The sequence below is a fragment of the Ornithorhynchus anatinus genome, chromosome 4 (genome assembly GCF_004115215.2).
Source record: "Ornithorhynchus anatinus isolate Pmale09 chromosome 4, mOrnAna1.pri.v4, whole genome shotgun sequence".
Classification (NCBI taxonomy): Eukaryota; Metazoa; Chordata; class Mammalia; order Monotremata; family Ornithorhynchidae; genus Ornithorhynchus; species Ornithorhynchus anatinus.
This window is the reverse complement of record NC_041731.1, coordinates 41,952,599-41,969,544: the sequence shown is the minus strand read 5'-3', so window position 1 is coordinate 41,969,544 and position 16,946 is coordinate 41,952,599. Positions and strand designations below refer to the sequence as shown.

The following is a 16,946-nucleotide window of genomic DNA, read 5'->3' as shown; positions in this document are numbered from 1 at the left end:
GAGACAGGAAGGATAGTGGCGCTGCCTACAATGATGGGAATGGCATGGGGAGCACAAGGTATGAGTGGAAAGATGAGGAATTGTTTTGGACACATTAAGTTTGAGGTTTTGGTGAAACATCCAGTTAGAGATGTCCTGAAGATAGGAGGAAATGTAAGAGTGCAGAGGAGAGAGGTCAGGGATGGGGAGTTAGCTTTGATAATTTTCTGCATAGAGAGGGTAATTGAAACTGTGGGAACAGATGAGTTTTCTAGGATAGTGGGTGTAGATGGAGAATAAAAGGGGACTCAGAACTGAGCTCTGAGGGACTTGCACAGGTAGGAGGTAGGAGGCAGAGGAGGAGCCCACAAAGAAGACTGAGCAAGAGCATCCAGAAGAAGACAGTGTCACTGAAGTTAAGATTAGATAATGTTTCCATGAGAAGAGAATGGTCCACAGTGCCAAGGCGGTCGAGAGATCCAAGAGGATTAGGATGGAGTAGAGGCTGTTGGATTTGGCAAAAAGGAGGTCATTGATGACTTTAGAGAGGGCAGTTTCCCTGAAGTGAAAAGGGTGGAAGTCAGATTGGAGTGGGTCAAGGAAGAATTGGAGGAGAGAAAATGTGTTAGTTGATTTAGACAACTCACACAGAGGAATGATGAGAGAAATGGGGTGATTACTAGTTGGAGTTGGAGGATGTCAGGCGTCAAGTGAGGATTTTTTTTAAGGATGGGTTGTAGTTAAAGTTACTAAAGCACTAAAATTACAGACCACCCTAAACTTAACATCAAGGCAAAAATGGAATATAGAACTCCCAACTGAAACCAATGGTTAAGGCTGGGTAGGCCTTAGTGGCCATGACTGAAATAGGTTCCCAAATCAGGCAAGATTAAAATCTGGATTGAATTAGAACCACTAAAAAGAAAGATTGCATGCAGCATGGAGCACTGAAGGAGATGTGCTCCAGGTAACTTTTAGGGCACTTGAAGTGTCAAGACCACCTGCTCGCCTAGAAGTTCATCTAACAGGCCATACAGTTAGGCCAGACATGACTCCCTCTCTAGACTGTAAACTCACTGTGGGCAGGGAATATGTCTGTGACATTCTCCCCCGAGACTGTGAGCCCATTGTTGGGTAGGGATTTTCTCTATTTGTTGCTGAATTGTACTTTTCAACCACTTAGTACAGTGCTCTGCACACAGTAAGCGCTTAATAAATGTGATTGAAGGAATAAGATCACTGTGGGCAGGGAATGTGTCCATTATATTGTTATATTGTATTCTCCCAAGCGTTTAGTACAGTGCTGTGCACACAGTAAGTGCTCAATAATTATGACTGGCTGATTGCTTAAGGAACTCTAGGAAACTGGTTTTAGGAGTAGATCCCCCACAAATTATGCTCATGCCCAAATTAAACCAGGTTAACCTTTCTTTTTATCCCAGATGTAGCTTAGAAAACAAGAAATACATTTCCAAGTGTAGATTGTTCTTTCTGGATTTCAGAATAGGAGTCACCCTGGCTGCAACAACCCCAGACAATTCCCCACTAAAAAAGCCCCCAACTAGAGCTCATCACTGTCCCCAGTTGGGTGGTGGAGTTTTGAAACCTATTGGTCAAAAGCCAGTTTGACCAAAAAGTCCCCCAATTCCCAGAAAAATTCCAGATGGCCTTGGAAGAGGAGGGTGAGGCCTGACCTGGCCCAACCTGTGACCCAGCTAGCAATATGGGAGTTAGAAGCAGCATGGATTTAGTGGATAGAGCTAGCCTTGGGAGTGAGGAGGTCATGGGTTCTAATCCCAGCTCCACCACTTGTCTGCTGTGTGACCTTGGGCAAGTCACTTCACTTGTCTGTGCCTCAGTTACCTCAGATGTAAAATTGAGACCAGGAGCCCCACATGGGACAGGGACTGTGTCCAACCTGATTTGCTTGTATCCACCTCAGTGCTTAGAACAATGCCTCACACATAGTAAGTGCTTAACAAATGCAATTATTATTGTTATTATTATTATTCATAGTGATGGGCCTATCAGGAGGAAATGAGGGTTTAAGAAGTGAGGCATCCTGGGTCATCAGCCCCATTATCTCATTAGCCTCACCTGTCACCTGAGCAGGAACGAATTTGAGAATCGGTGAGGTGAGAGGGAGATACTTAGGTCAGAAAGCCTGAGCTATACAAGATTTATTCTATGTGGCACATGGAACTTCCCTTTTGGGAGAAATACTTATATGTTACTTGTGCATGGTGAAGCACCTTGCTCCCACCCATGAGCACTTCCCACTGCGGAGAAATTCACTTCTGCGTTAATTGCACGTGGGCGAAGCATCTATCTCCTACCCACGAACGCTTCCCTCTCCAGAGGAATCCACTTATGCATTACATGCACATGGCAAAGCACCCTAGTTTCCAGCCCCACGAACATTCAGCAGGACACTCGCTTGTCCCATGTCTCCTCACTTGGTACAGACAGGGCAGACATCCCATGTTCTGGGCAGAGGTGACACGCAGCCGGCAGCTGCAAGTCCCGATCCACTGCCCAGAACATCAGAGGTAGCAGGTTTTTATCACCTGTCCTTCCAGGCTGTTTGGGCTACCGGTTTCTGTCTGTCCAATCTCTGTTCCGCCCCCGCCACCAACCCCCTCCATACCTTATTTGGTTGGCATGGTGGCGAGGGACATCTTCTGTATTCTGATTTCTGTTTCACCTCCAACCTTCTATCTAGATTTGAAACCTCACTGGAGGGCAAGAATCAAAGGGCAGTAGCTCTGACTGGAAGTTCTCAATACTGCTCTTGAAATTTAGTCTCTTGGTTTGGCTTGAGCTGTAGCCCAGTGAAAACCTCAGAGTTTGGAGAAGGCAGTTACCTGAGCACAGAATTGATCTCAGGGTATGTGCCCACATTCCCTCAAACTCACCAGTTACAAAGAAGAGGCCATTTTTCAGCATCTTATCTGCATTGAGTCATTCTCTGGTCCCCTGGGTGAGTGGCCCAGTGGGTATTTGCCTGGCTGCTCTTATGTCTTGACCATTTCATTTTAAAGATCAGAGGATTCCAGATGTTTATAATGGAACTGAGATTATGGAATGTGCCAAGGTTCATTAAGCAATCAGCCAAGTACAGGTTAGAAAGTGAGTCTGCTATGTCTAATGTCTTTGGATTCCTATGTATTTCCACACTGCCACCAAACATTGAACTCAAATCTCCTGTCTGAGACTCCCTAGGGCACAGCAACACAATTTCCTTCTATCCGCTTTCTGATTCTCCCTGACAAAGTGGAGGTTTTGCGTGGTTGTATTTTAGTTTGACCATTTAAGATGGGGTATCCATTTAAGATTGGCCCTGTTTAACCCACTGTGGTTAATTGGGCAGAAACAAAAGTTCCTTAGGGCTCTAATATCAGCTGATCACATGGGAAAAGCCTCGCCCAATCCCTTCTTTTGGAGACCACTCTGGGAGACAGGTTGCAGGAAAACACTGGCAAGGGAGAGTTGAAAGTGAATGTTAGATCATAGGTATCAGTAACACTGCTACAAAGTGAAAAGCCAAAGTTCATTATCTCTTTCTTCCTTGAGTCTCCGATTTCACCTATCATTTTTTGATATAGAGGATGTGTTCTCTGCCACCCAGCAGAGCTGCTCTAATTCCACATCGAGCGTCATCTGGTCTGTCCAAATATTGCAGATCCTCTTTCAGGTAGAGTGAACATTCATCCAGTTTTACTCTGGACAGTTTCATTTTCCACTGGTCTGTCCCCTGGCTGGCTTGATATGTCCCTGTATGCCTTTTTGTGTTATTGTTGTTGTTGTTGTTGTTTTTAGCACCCTACCTACAATCAACCTTGGCTTGGAAGTGGCACCCAAGTTAGCAAGGGCCTGGGCAGAGAGCACAATGTCTCTGGAGGAACAGAGGGGGATAGGGGCCACCTGAAACATCCTTGATAACCAAATGAATTTTGCCAAAGTCCTCCAAGAATCTTTTCATGTGTGTCCTTATGACACCATGATGTACTGATATGTACCATTATGTAACATATATAGCATGATGTAATTTGTGCCCTAGGGTCATAAAAGTGGAGTTCAGTATTCTTTAATGCCATCAGTGGCCATCCTAATCTGAGATAATGGAGAAGTTCTAAAAAAGAAGGCATAGTTAATCACTGTAAATGCCTGCGTGGCCATTATTTGTGTGGTTGATCAACTATCCCTGTCCCGGTGCTCACTTGTGTTTGTGTGAAGAGGGTCTTAGGGTATTTACATACATATATAAAAATTATGTATTATAAATTATTTATATTAATATCTGTCTCCTCCTCTAAACTGTAAGCTCACTGTGGGCAGAGAGCTTATCACCTACTACAACCCAGTACGCACACTTTGCTCCTCTAATGCTAAACTTCTCACTGTACCTCGATCTCATTTATCTCGCTGCTGACCTCTTGCCCACATCCTGCCTCTGGCCCGGAATGCCCTCCCTCCTCATATCCGATAGTCATTGACTCTCCCCACCTTCAAAGCCTGATTGAAGGCACATCACCTCCAAGAGGCTTCCCCTGATTAAGGCCTCCTTACCTCTTCTCCCACTAACTTCTGCGTTGCCCTGACTTGCTCCCTTTATTCATCCCGCCTCCCAGCCCCACAGCACTTATATACATATCTGTAATTCATTTATTTATATTAATGTCTGTCTCTCCTCCTTAGACTGTAAGCTTATTGTGGGCAGGGAATATGTCTGTTCATTGTTATATTGTACTCTCCCAAGGGTTTAGTAAAGTGCTCTGCACCCAGTAAGCGCTCAGTCAACAACATGGATTGGTTGATTCCAATGGCATGCCAAATGCTGCTGTTTGCTATTTGGTAGAGAAGGAGTGGAGTCGTGTATGTCCGTGCCTCCTTTCTTTCTTCAAGGTAATGTCTGATAGTGTATCCTGAAAGAAATGGTGAAGGCATTTTTTCCTGGGAATCAAGTTTTCTGAATAAGTTTCTAATGCCTGCTTTTCTTTCTCCCCTAGGGTTCAAGTAGAATTCTATGTCAATGAAAACACTTTTAAAGAGCGACTCAAGCTGTTCTTCATCAAAAACCAAAGATCAAGTAAGTCATGGGATCACTATGTTTGATTATTTTCTGATTGGTATTATTCTCCAGAAAATTACCCAAAGACGATCCGAGAGATGGGATTTGAGGTCATGTGTGACTTCAGATAATATTCTTTTGGTAGTTTCCACTGCAAATGTTGGCAGACTCACATGTTTAGCCCTCAAAAAGATGTGGATTCACCACTGGGTAAGGCAACTTCTAAGCTTTGCTTCTCCCAGTAGTTTGAAAGTGCCCAGGAAAGATATAGTGCTAATAAAGGACAGGAAGCAAACTAATTTTAGCCCATCTTCCTCTCCTACCCAGAATTACCCACACACATTTGTATTTTCTCCAGATAATTTACTCCCAGTTTTTGTCTGTTTCTCTCTTTCCATTATCAGTGTTTCTTGTGTTTTGTGTCCCCTCTGTTGCCTTTCTATCTCTTGCTCTTTCTCCTGGGTCCCTGTCTCCCTAGTCCTAACTTCCCCCATTTTCTCTCTAAAATGCTCAGGAAATCCATCTCCTGCCTCTTGGACCATTATGCTTCTGTCTGTTCCGGGACCCAGGTAAAGGCGAGGTTCATAATTCAGTTTGGCAGTAGGTTCCCTGGGGTGCTAGGGGAGATGGTCCATCTCTCCATACAGACCCAGCTATTACCGATGCGTTCCTGGGAAATGGCATAGTTTATGAAATTGCAAGGGAGGGGATTAACATTGAATCCCGATCAATCAGTGGTATTTCTTGTGTACTTACTGTGTGCAGAAGACTGTACTAAGCACTTGGGAGAGTACAATATGGTAGAGTTGATGGACCCAATTCCTGCCTCAAGGAGCTTACAGTGTAGTCAGGAAGACAGACCGTTAAAATGCAACCTTGACATCTAGGAGGAAGAACAGCTAAAGACCATAACCTCCCATTTCCCATTGACTCATTGTTTCAGAAAACACGATTTCATAGAACGTAATGTTTTTCAAGAACAGAATCACCCAGCTATACTTCCAGATGATGTTTCCAAGGAAACCCGATAGCCCAATACCAGTGTAACATAAGCTTTCCTAGAGATAATCTGGGGAAAAAAAGAAAAGGAAAAAGACCAGGTATCAGGGAGGAAGGACATTTGGCATTTGTAAAGGGTTTACTATGTTCTAAGCACTGTTCTAAGCCCTGGGGTAAATGCAAGGTTATCAGTTTTGGACACACCCCCTGTCCTGCATGGGGCTCTCAGTCTAGATGGAAGGGAGTAGGATTCAACTCCCATTTTACAGGAGATAAACTGAGGCACAGAGACGTTAACTGATTTGCCTAAGATCACACAGCAGGTAGGTGATGTTGCCGGAATTAGAACCTGGGTCCTCTGACTTCCAGGCCCATGCTTTTTCTACAAAGTTTTGCTGCTTCTCTGTGCCACGCTAAAGACCCTCAATTTCTCTGAGCCTCACTTTCCTCATGAGGAAAATTATCTCTGCCCTGGCTACATCTCCAGGATTTGGTGAGCACGAAATGTGATCCTTGATGGGAAAGCAGTCTGGGAAATTGAAGTGCTTACTCAAATTCTAAGTATAATTATTGAGTCAGGCCAAGAGATAAATGGAAATAAGGAAAGGTACTATAGGTAAAAAGTGCAGCAGTCCCAACAAGTGGCCATATTCACATGCATGCAGTGTGGAAGGAATTACAGAACATGCATTAGTGTTGAGAGTACCATACCAGTTTGGGTTTTTTTGAAATCAGCATCAGTTCTTCCAATTTCTTCCAATTCAAAGCACCCTACAACACTTGTGTACATATCTTTAAATGATATATTATATATTATAAATTATTCAGATTATAATAATTATATAAATTATATATAATAATATAATAATAATTATTATAAATTATAATATAACTATATATTATATATTATTCTGATAATGTCTGTCTCTCCCTTTAGACTAGTAGGCTCATTAGGGACAAGGAAGCTGTCTGCTAATTCTGTGGAATAGTACTTAAATACCACAATTACTATGAATTGTTGAGAAGCAGCATGGCTCAGTGGAAAGAGCACGGGCTTTGGAGTCAGGGCTCATGAGTTCGAATCCCAGATCTGCCACTTGGCTGTGTGACTATGGGCAAGTCACTTAACTTCTCTGTGCCTCAGTTCCCTCATCTGTAAAATGGGGATTAAGACTGTGAGCCCCACGTGGGACAACCTGATTCCCCTATGTCTACCCCAGCGCTTAGAACAGTGCTCGGCACATAGTAAGCGCTTAACAAATACCAACATTATTATTATTATTATTACTCTCTCAAGTGCTTAGTACAGTGCTCTGCACATAATAGGCACTCAATAAATACCATTGACTGATTGATTTTTTTATATATGTACCCCAGAGGGTAACATTGAGTCTGAAGGAGAAATAGTCTCAGTGTTATTGATGTCTGATGACAATATGTAGTTGGTTTCTATCCCAGTGTTGGTGCAGGAAAAAGAGCATTATTCTGGGAATTAGGAGATCTGGGATCTAGTACCGGTTCTGTTATTTGGGGCCACCTGCCATCAGCAGTCAGGATTGGGACTGAATACCTACCTAAGGCATTCGACAATATGGACAAACCCAGTAACAGCCCTGAAACATAGCTGGCCCTAAGACCACAGTGGCTACCACAGCCATTGCCTCCAAGTCATGGAGCTCTGGCTGGGGCCATCTTGACTTTAAATGCCTCCCACATGTAAGAAGCACTTGGCAATGTGCTGAATTTCTGCCCTCCTACTTGCTTGCGACTGGCAGGGCAGAGATGGTGTCAGCGGCAATATGGCGATAGCACTGTCCGGTTCCTCGGCCCAGAATCTCAGTCCACCAGGGCTCATCTGTCATTTCCGATGGGTAACTCCATCATAGGTTTGCTCATAAACTGAAGCGTGGAGGTAAAAGGATTCATTTGTCAATCCAGTTTTTACAGTTCTCTCTCAAAAGCTTGTTGGGAGCAGGGAATTTATCTGCCAATTCTGTTGTACAGTATTCTCCCAAGGGCTTAGTACAGTACTCTGATAAAAGTAGAAAGTGCTGACTTTTCTTCCCAAGCACCCCCAGGTCTATGCCACAAAGCACGCAGGCACAACCTCCCCCCAAAATATACACCAAGATCTCCTAGAGACTGCTAAAAAAAGAAAGTGTGGAAAAGTGGGTGTTTTTTTCTCAGTTAAAAGAATGATAATTAGATGAAACAGTTGTAATAGAGAGTATTTGCTGCGATGAGGAGTGAAGACTGCGGTCTCTGCTCTGAATTTCGGGGGAACACTGGGCCCCTTAAGATAATTTTGTGATCAAAGTTTGCCGATTTTTATCTTTGGGGTTAGGGCTTCAAAAAAGCCAATTAACTATTGACTGCTGCACCTTAAACTGAGTTTTCCCCCGTGCTGAGGAATCTGCCCTTCTTTTACCATCCTCTTCCTGGAAAATTTTCCTAGACCTTTATCTAACCTCTTAAGGAAAAGCTGCAATTAAGAGCGATTAACTCTGCTCTTCTTTGTACTGAGAGAGAGTCCCAGTATCTAAACCCCGGTACCTGAACCATTGATACAGTGGCCATTTATCTGGTTTTAGACAAGAGTCCAGTTTCCAGTCAGTCTGTCCCCTGTCCGTTACTGATCCACCATCAGACCCCTAGCCCTGCTCTGCCTCAACTCCTGCCAACGACAGCCCAGTTTGGAAGCAGTACCCTTGATTACAAGGTCATGTGTGCAGTGTGTGTATGGAGTAAGGCAATGGAGAAATGGGTCTCATCTCAGTGACATCCTCTGCAGCAGGGTTGTGGAAATGAGCCTTTAGTGTACCTTTATTCATTCATTCAATAGTATTTATTGAGCGCTTACTATGTGCAGAGCACTGTACTAAGCGCTTGGGATGAACAAGTCGGCAACAGATAAAGACAGTCCCTGCCGTTTGACGGGCTTACAGTCTAATCGGGGGAGACGGACAGACAAGAACAATGGCAATAAATAGAGTCAAGGGGAAGAACATCTCGTAAAAACAATGGCAACTAAATAGAATCAAGGCGATGTACAATTCATTAACAAAATAAATAGGGTAACGAAAATATATACAGTTGAGCGGACGAGTATAGTGCTGTGGGGATGGGAAGGGAGAGGTGGAGGAGCAGAGGGAAAAGGGGAAAAAGAGGGTTAAGCTGCGGAGAGGTAAAGGGGGGACGGCAGAGGGAGTAGAGGGAGAAGAGGAGCTCAGTCTGGGAACGGCTCTTGGAGGAGGTGAGTTTTAAGTAGGGTTTTGAAGAGGGAAAGAGAATCAGTTTCGCGGAGGTGAGGAGGGAGGGCGTTCCAGGACCGCGGGAGGACGTGACCCAGGGGTCGACGGCGGGATAGGCGAGACCGAGGGACGGTGAGGTGGTGGGCAGCAGAGGAGCAGAGCGTGCGGGGTGGGCGGTAGAAAGAGAGAAGGGAGGAGAGGTAGGAAGGGGCAAGGTGATGGAGAGCCTTGAAGCCTAGAGTGAGGAGTTTTTGTTTGGAGCGGAGGTTGATAGGCAACCACTGGAGGTGTTTAAGAAGGGGAGTGACATGCCCAGATCGTTTCTGCAGGAAGATGAGCCGGGCAGCGGAGTGAAGAATAGACTGGAGCGGGGCGAGAGAGGAGGAAGGGAGGTCAGGGAGAAGGCTGACACAGTAGTCTAGCCGGGATATAACGAGAGACTCGTCTCTCTCGTTCACCCCACACATCCTATCCGTTACCAAGACCTGCCGGTTTCACCTCTACAATATCGCCAAGATCCGCCCTTTCCTCTCCACCCAAACGGCTACCTTTATATACAGGAGGAGCATGGTGTAGTGGTTAGAGCATGGGCCTGGGAGTCAGAAGATCATGGGTTCTAATCCCAACCTTACCACTTGGCTGCTGTGTGACCTTGGGCAAGTCATTTCACTGTGCCTCAGTTCCCTCATCTGTAAAATGGAGATGGAGACTGCGAGCCCCACAGGGACTGTGACCGACTCCATTTGCTCACGTCCACCCCAGCGCTTAGTACAGTGCCTGGCACATAGCAAGTGCTTTATGAATATCATTGCTATTATTACTGTTAATTGTTATGTAGTGTAAATATTGTAATTGATTGCAAAAATACTGGGGAGGACAAAGAGATCTCTGGAATTCCTTAATGGCTCAGTGCCTCCCTACCCATTGCCATAAGGGTGGTCTTCCTGTTGGTAATATTCCTTTTAAGGCATGGAAAGCTGCATACCATAGAGCAGATACTGATGCTGGGGAAGGGTGGCAAGACTCTTCCCAAGGCTTGCTGGGCTGAACTCCCACAAATCCAGGCATAAAATAAGCCCTGCTTTAATTTACTGTGGGCCAGTGTCCCTGCTGGGGCTGTCCATTTCTCTGGGCATTATTAGTGGAGATCATGCTCCCTAGAACAAATTGAAAATGTTCACTGTTTTTTCAGAGATGACCTAGAAGCTCACTTTATTATTTTAATGTCATGGGGTATTCCGCTCCAACACTGGCATTTTGTTATTCTAAGGATTTTATCTTTCTAATTAGAGTAGCCATTTGTCTCCATTCTGTTTCTCAGTCCACAAGGAGGACGTCCAATAGAACCAGTACAGACTGTTCATAAAGGGGGTTTTTTTCCACTGTTTCCACCTCCTGGTCTCTTCGTTTTCAAGGGTCCCAGAGGGGCCGAGGCAAGAGATCTTGTTGTTTCTTCCTCCTAGGTCTGTTTACCAGCTGGTATCTAATCACCAGTAAAGAAAGACAAGCAGGAGAGGGAAAATTATTGGGGTCAGAGAGAAGCCTTTGTTAAGAGGGATTAAAGGCTGCTGAAGTAGGTAACTCAAGCACGTTCCTCAACCCTTAGCCTTCTCTCATCCCTTCTACAGATTTGACTGCATGCCCCGCTGCATTACCCTCCCCATGAATATTCTTCCTCTCCTCCCCGTTCCCTACTTCTTTTTCATACAACATCCCCAGTACTCCAATATGTACTTGGATCAGTGACTTTGGGCATTTGGTATTCACCCCACAGCACTTAGGCACATTATCTAGAAATTATTTACATTAATGTCTGCCTCCCCTCTAGACTGTAAACTAACTGTGGGCAGGAAATGTCTACCAACTCTTTTGAATTTTACTCTCCCAAGTGCTTAGTACCATACTCTTCACACAGTAAGTGCTCAGTAAACACCACTGAATAATTGATTGATCTAAAATGATTAAACCTGCCCAAGCACACCCCTCCCCGACAACTCAGAGATATGGAAAAAAAATCACAGGAGGGATAGAGCTTCTTCCCTGAGCTAAGAGCATCAGAATACAATAAGAGAGTGTGAGGAAATGGAAAAGGTAAACATGAAATAGCCGATTATTTTAAAACCTCTCTTTTTCCATGGCCCACTTCACAGCAAATAATGTCAGGGAGTCTCAGGGTAGGGTTTTTTGATACTCACTACCATCATTAAAGCATTCTTAAGCACTTATTTGTGTATGGCAGTGTGCTAGAAGTTATTCAAAGCTAATTAAAGAGATCCAGGATCTGCCCTCTAGGAGTTAGAACCTAAGGCACACAACGCTGAGGGTGAAATGAATTCAAATGGGTAAATACATCCAATCACACATTTAGGTGATAATTACAAGCAACCTCATGGCTAGGTTAACTCACCGATGGGCTGTTGTTTTTATGACTGCCGCTATTACTAATAATAATGACAAGAATAATAAGTATTATTAAGCCCCGGCAAATTACCAAACCCCATAAAGAATAAAGCCCAAGTTAACATTCCTCCCCCCTGGGCTTACTAGTAAAATCCGTAATAGAGGAAAATTTGCGTGGCTTGGTGGAGATCGGTGACCCATTTTGGTTTGGGTGCTCTGTTTGAGTTTAATTTTTTTTCCTAACATGAAATTAGAAACTTCCCTGTCGACTTAGGTATCGGAATGGAAAGGCAGTGCCACCTGCTGGCTCATTTTTATCAGCTGGGTGGATTGTTCTGAGTCCTCCAGATTCAAGCTTTTTATATCATTCAATAGTATTTATTGAGCGCTTACTATGTGCAGAGCACTGTACTAAGCGCTTGGAATGAACAAGTCGGCAACAGATAGAGACAGTCCCTGCCGTTTGACGGGCTTACAGTCTAATCGAGCTATTTGATAAATCAGTAGTATTTATTGTATCCCTAAAATGGACAGAGAAACGTACCGGAGAACCTCATCATCATAATAATAAAATAACAATAACAGCATTTTTCAAGTGCTTTCTATATGTTGTAAACGCTAGGGTAGATGCAAGTTAATCAAGTTCTTGCTGTGTGGCCTTGGGCAAGCCAAATAACTTTTCTGTGCCTCACTTTCCTCATCTGCCAAATAGGGATTCAATACATTTTCTTCGTCCTACTTAGATTGGGAGCCCCATGTGGGACCTGCAGCATGGCTCAGTGGAAAAGAGCCCGGGCTTGGGAGTCACAGGTCATGAGTTCGGATCCCAGCTCTGCCACTCATCAGCTGCGTGACTGTGGGCAAGTCACTTAACTTCTCTGTGCCTCAGTTCCCTCTTCTGCAAAATGGGGATGACGATTGTGAGCCCCACGTAGGACAACCTGATTACCCTGTATCTTCCCCAGCGCTTAGAACAGTGCTCTGCACATAGTAAGCGCTTAACAAATACCAACATTATTATTATTATTACCCTGGTACTCAATACAGTGCTTGGCACACAGTTACCACTTAATAAATACCATTATTATTGTTATTATCATCATCATCAGGCTGGACACAGTCCTCATCCAGTATGGGGCTCAAAGTCTAAATAGGAGAGAAAAGAGGTATTTGATGCCTATTTTAAGACGAGGAACCTGAAACACAGAGAAGTGAAGTGACTTGCCCAAGATCACGCAGCAAGCAATTGGCTGAGCCTCATCCCTCAGCATTAAGATAAAACCTCTTGATCACTTTTTCAGGGCACAGAGACTGCTTAGTATTGAGATGTCTTGGATGGTGGGACAAATAGCCTGCGTAAAAACACAAGCTTGAAACTTCTCTAGTCAGAGGCAAGACTAAATGTTTCCTTATCTTCATTCTTCTTAATTTCCAGGCCTAATAGCACACAGTATTATTGTAGCTGTTGGGGATTGCTCTATGGCAGCATGCTGTCACGTGGCAATTCCTTTTAAAAAGGCCTTTGGAATAGAGTGGGAAACTGGGTTAACTATGAGGCAGGGTTGGAATGAACCACAGATTAGAGTTTCTGGCTTGTTTAAGCTGCATGTAAATGTTTCATATAGAATCCAGTGGCAATGAATAATTGGAAGCAGCATGACGTAGTGGATAGAGCACTGATCTGTGAGTCAGAAAGTCATGGGTTCTAATCCTGACTCCACCACTTGTCTGTTATGTGACTTTGGGCAACTCATTTCACTTCTCTGGGCTTCAATTGCCTCATCTGTAAAATGGGGATTGACATTACAAACCCCATGTGGGGGCAGGAACTGTGTCAACCTGATTTGCTTGTACACACCCCAAAACTTAATACAGTGTCTGGCACACAATAAGTACTTAAAAATACAATTATTATTATTATTATTATGTTTGCAGAAGAGAAATGAGCTAATATGACTCAACATTGGCCTTTTTCTTATGAGTTTGTATTAGGCCACTTCAATCTATATGTAAAATCAATGAAAAGGTGGTAGCAAAGAATTTTTCAGCTACAGCTTCCTGGAGATGCTATAATAAGATTAGTCCATCCATCCCCTGATTCTTATTTTCATCATTTCATTTACACCCAATTATTTAAACAATTAAAAGACTAATTGGGTTTCTCCTTTGTTTATTCACACATCCAAATTGAACCTTACCCTCCTGGATGATTTTGAACACATGAATAGAAGACTCAAATATATTGAAATTAATTCTTTCAAGATTCCTATACCTTTAATATCTTCTCTCCAAACCACAACATTAATTTTCTTCTGACAGGCCACGCGGACTTTTTAAATGTTTCTGAATAGGACAATTGTGAGTGGGTTTTTTTTTCCCAATAATGTACAAATTTATACTTGGAAGAGTCTGGCTGTATTTTGTTAAGTATTCTATGCTTTAGCCAACTACCCTTTTCGCAGAAGCACTTGAATAGCATGTGAAATGGAAGACCCACCAAGAGAGGTGAAAAGGCATCAGAGGTTAAAAAAAAAAAGCCAGCATCTGAAATGCTCACTAGGACATCTCAGAACGTAACGCATATCACAAACCAAAAATTCCAACATTTTTCAAGAAAAACACTTTATCACACCCCCATGGAATTGTCCATCAGGGAGTCAGAGTTAAGAAGTGAGACTCTTTTTTTTATTATTATTTCTTGCTATCCCTGGACAAAGTGACCTTCTCAAGGAAGGGGGCAGGTGTGTGTGTGTGTGTGTGATTGTGGTTGTGTGTGTTGTGGGGTTGCCTGAGTCGGAGGGTCCCAGCTGCCAAATGGTCCCTTTGATGATGCTTTGAGAAAGCCTACCCTTGAGCTATGGCTACATAACATTCACCACCTGCCTCCTGCTCACCCTGTTAAACCACCTGGATTTTTCAGAGCTTTTATCAAACATCCTATATCCTGATCTTGATTGCTTCATGCCTCTGGAAGGGAATGAAGCCATAAGTGGCTTCATGGGATATCTTAGGTGAACTTTAAAATGGAAATAATGCTTTTTTTCCCCAGTGAGGGTTTAGAGATCTAGGATTTGGGAGCTGCCAAGACCATAGGAAGAGAATTATACCAGCAGGTGAGGAACCAAATGCCTGAGAAATCAACACCCTGGATAAGCAAGGGAGATGACTTCAGATCTTTTAAAATGCCCCTTGATAGTCTGGAAACTTTCCCAAGTGCTTAGTACAGGGCTCTGCACCCAGTAAGCACTCAGTAAATATGATTGATGAGCAAATAGTTTCTCAGGGGATTTTGTTAATCTTGAGGCATTGCTATGGCCTAACTGGGCAGTGTTTGGGGAAGTTAACCCAATGAACAAAGGGAGATGGGCCAAAAAGCAAACCTAGAAGGTGAGACAAACTAGAATTTGAGGGAGAAATAAAAGGGATGGAGGGAATGTGCTTACAGGAAGAGGTTTTGGACCTATAGAGGTGGGAGAGTACATATGTGTCAGGGGTGGCGGGGGAGAGAAGGGAAGAAGAGGAAGAGAGAGAGAAGTTTCCCATATTCCTCCCTCTTCTGTGTATTCACAGACCTCATGCACTTTTCCCCACACTTTAGCCTCATTGGAGGGACTATAATGGATACAATTTCTGAACAGAAGTCTCATCAAGTCTCGTCCAATTTGATTTGGTGGTGGCATGAGTGTTAAGCCCTTGAGGGCTTAGGAAATGAGGGTTTAGTCAGGGATGGCCTCCTGGAGGAGATGTGCCTTTAATAAGGTTTTAATGGAGGAAGAGTGATCATCTGTCATATATTAAGAGGAGGGATATTCCAGCCAGCAGCAGGACTTGGGTGGGAGGTCAACAGTGAGAGAAATGAGATCAAGACACACTGAGCAGGCTTGCACTAGAGGAGTGAAGTGTATTGGCTGGTCTGTAGCAGTAAAGTAGCTAAGTGAGGTAGGAGGGACCAAGGAGATTGAGTGCTTTAAAACCAATGATAAGGAGTTTCTGTTTGATGTAGAGTTGGATGGGCAACCACTGGAGGTTTTTGAGGAGTGGGGACACATGGGCTGAGCTTTTTTGTAGAAAAATGATCTGGGCAGACAAATGAAGTATAGACTGGAGTGGGAAGACAGAAGGGGGAGGGAGGTCAGCAAGGAGGCTGATACAGTAATCAAGGCAAGATAGGGTAAGTGCTTGGATTAATGTCATAGCAATTTGTTGGAGAGGAAAGGACAGATTTTAACAATGCTGTGAAAGCTGAACCGACAGGATTTAGTGGCAGATGGAATATATGGGTTGAATGATTGAGATGAGGTGAGGATAATGCCAAGGTTAAAGCCTTATGAGACAGGAAGTATGGTACTGTCTGTAGTGGTGGGAAAGTCAGGGGGAGGACAGGGTTAGGGTGGGAAGATGAGGAGTTCTGTTTTGGACATGTTGAGGAGTTGACAGGACATCCAAATAGAGGTTGTCCTGAAGGCAGAAGGAAATGAAAGACTGCAAAGGAGAGAGATTAGGACTATACTTATTCTTCTGCCCTGTCACCTTGTGTCACTCAACCATTATATCTCATCCCAAATACAAAATGGCATCCACAAAGTGTGAGATATGAGATGGTTGGTTCTAAAGAAACTGCCAATAATACAAATGTGAGAATTAACTCTTCCTTTGAAGTTTCTCTGTCAAATTCTGAGATGACTTTCCTCACTTGAGTTTGGGAAGGAGACTAAAATCATCCTGGAAACCTCCCCCCGTCATTTCCACTCTAATGAATAGTTACAATGTGCCTACCTTTCTTTCCAGTGTAGGAGGCAACTTTCTTTCTTAAGAGTCCTCTGGCTAATCATCTAACATTTGCTTTTGTTTTTTTCATTAGGTATGCCACAGTGGTGGCAGTTGGGAGGAGCAGCTGCCCAGAGAAGAGTAGAAATGGGCTCAAACATGCTGCTGCATGGGAATAGTATACTGAGAAAATATGGATGTAGATGGGAATGTTGGAGAGTTCCAGAATCAGTTTCAGCCTTCCCTCCAACTTCCCAGTCCTTTTTGTAGCCTTGGACATCTGTAAGGCTCAGTTTCCCTGTGTGCCTTGGTGAATGGCTAAACACTTTTAAGATGATGGATACCAGCAGCATTGAATATTCCAGAAGTAAAGCACTTTACTTGGCCAGGTGGTTCAGGACTCACTATCAGGGTCTGGGAAGAAGAAAAGAACCTTGTCCCAGTAAGTAGTAAAATGAGAAAAAGTGGTTGGGACAGCA

General features: G+C 43.7%; 1 protein-coding gene across 5 annotated transcripts in view; it reads left to right on the top strand.

Annotated features, from left to right (window-relative positions):
• Nucleotides 1-16,946, top strand: part of KCNT1 (potassium sodium-activated channel subfamily T member 1) — a 278,660-nt gene that overhangs the window by 158,836 nt on the left and 102,878 nt on the right. For all 5 annotated transcript variants that reach the window (XM_039911792.1, XM_039911790.1, XM_039911791.1 and 2 more), the window contains one exon: nucleotides 4,989-5,068. In XM_039911792.1, the coding sequence (XP_039767726.1) occupies nucleotides 4,989-5,068 (80 nt within the window). The remainder of the gene's footprint in view (nucleotides 1-4,988; nucleotides 5,069-16,946) is intronic.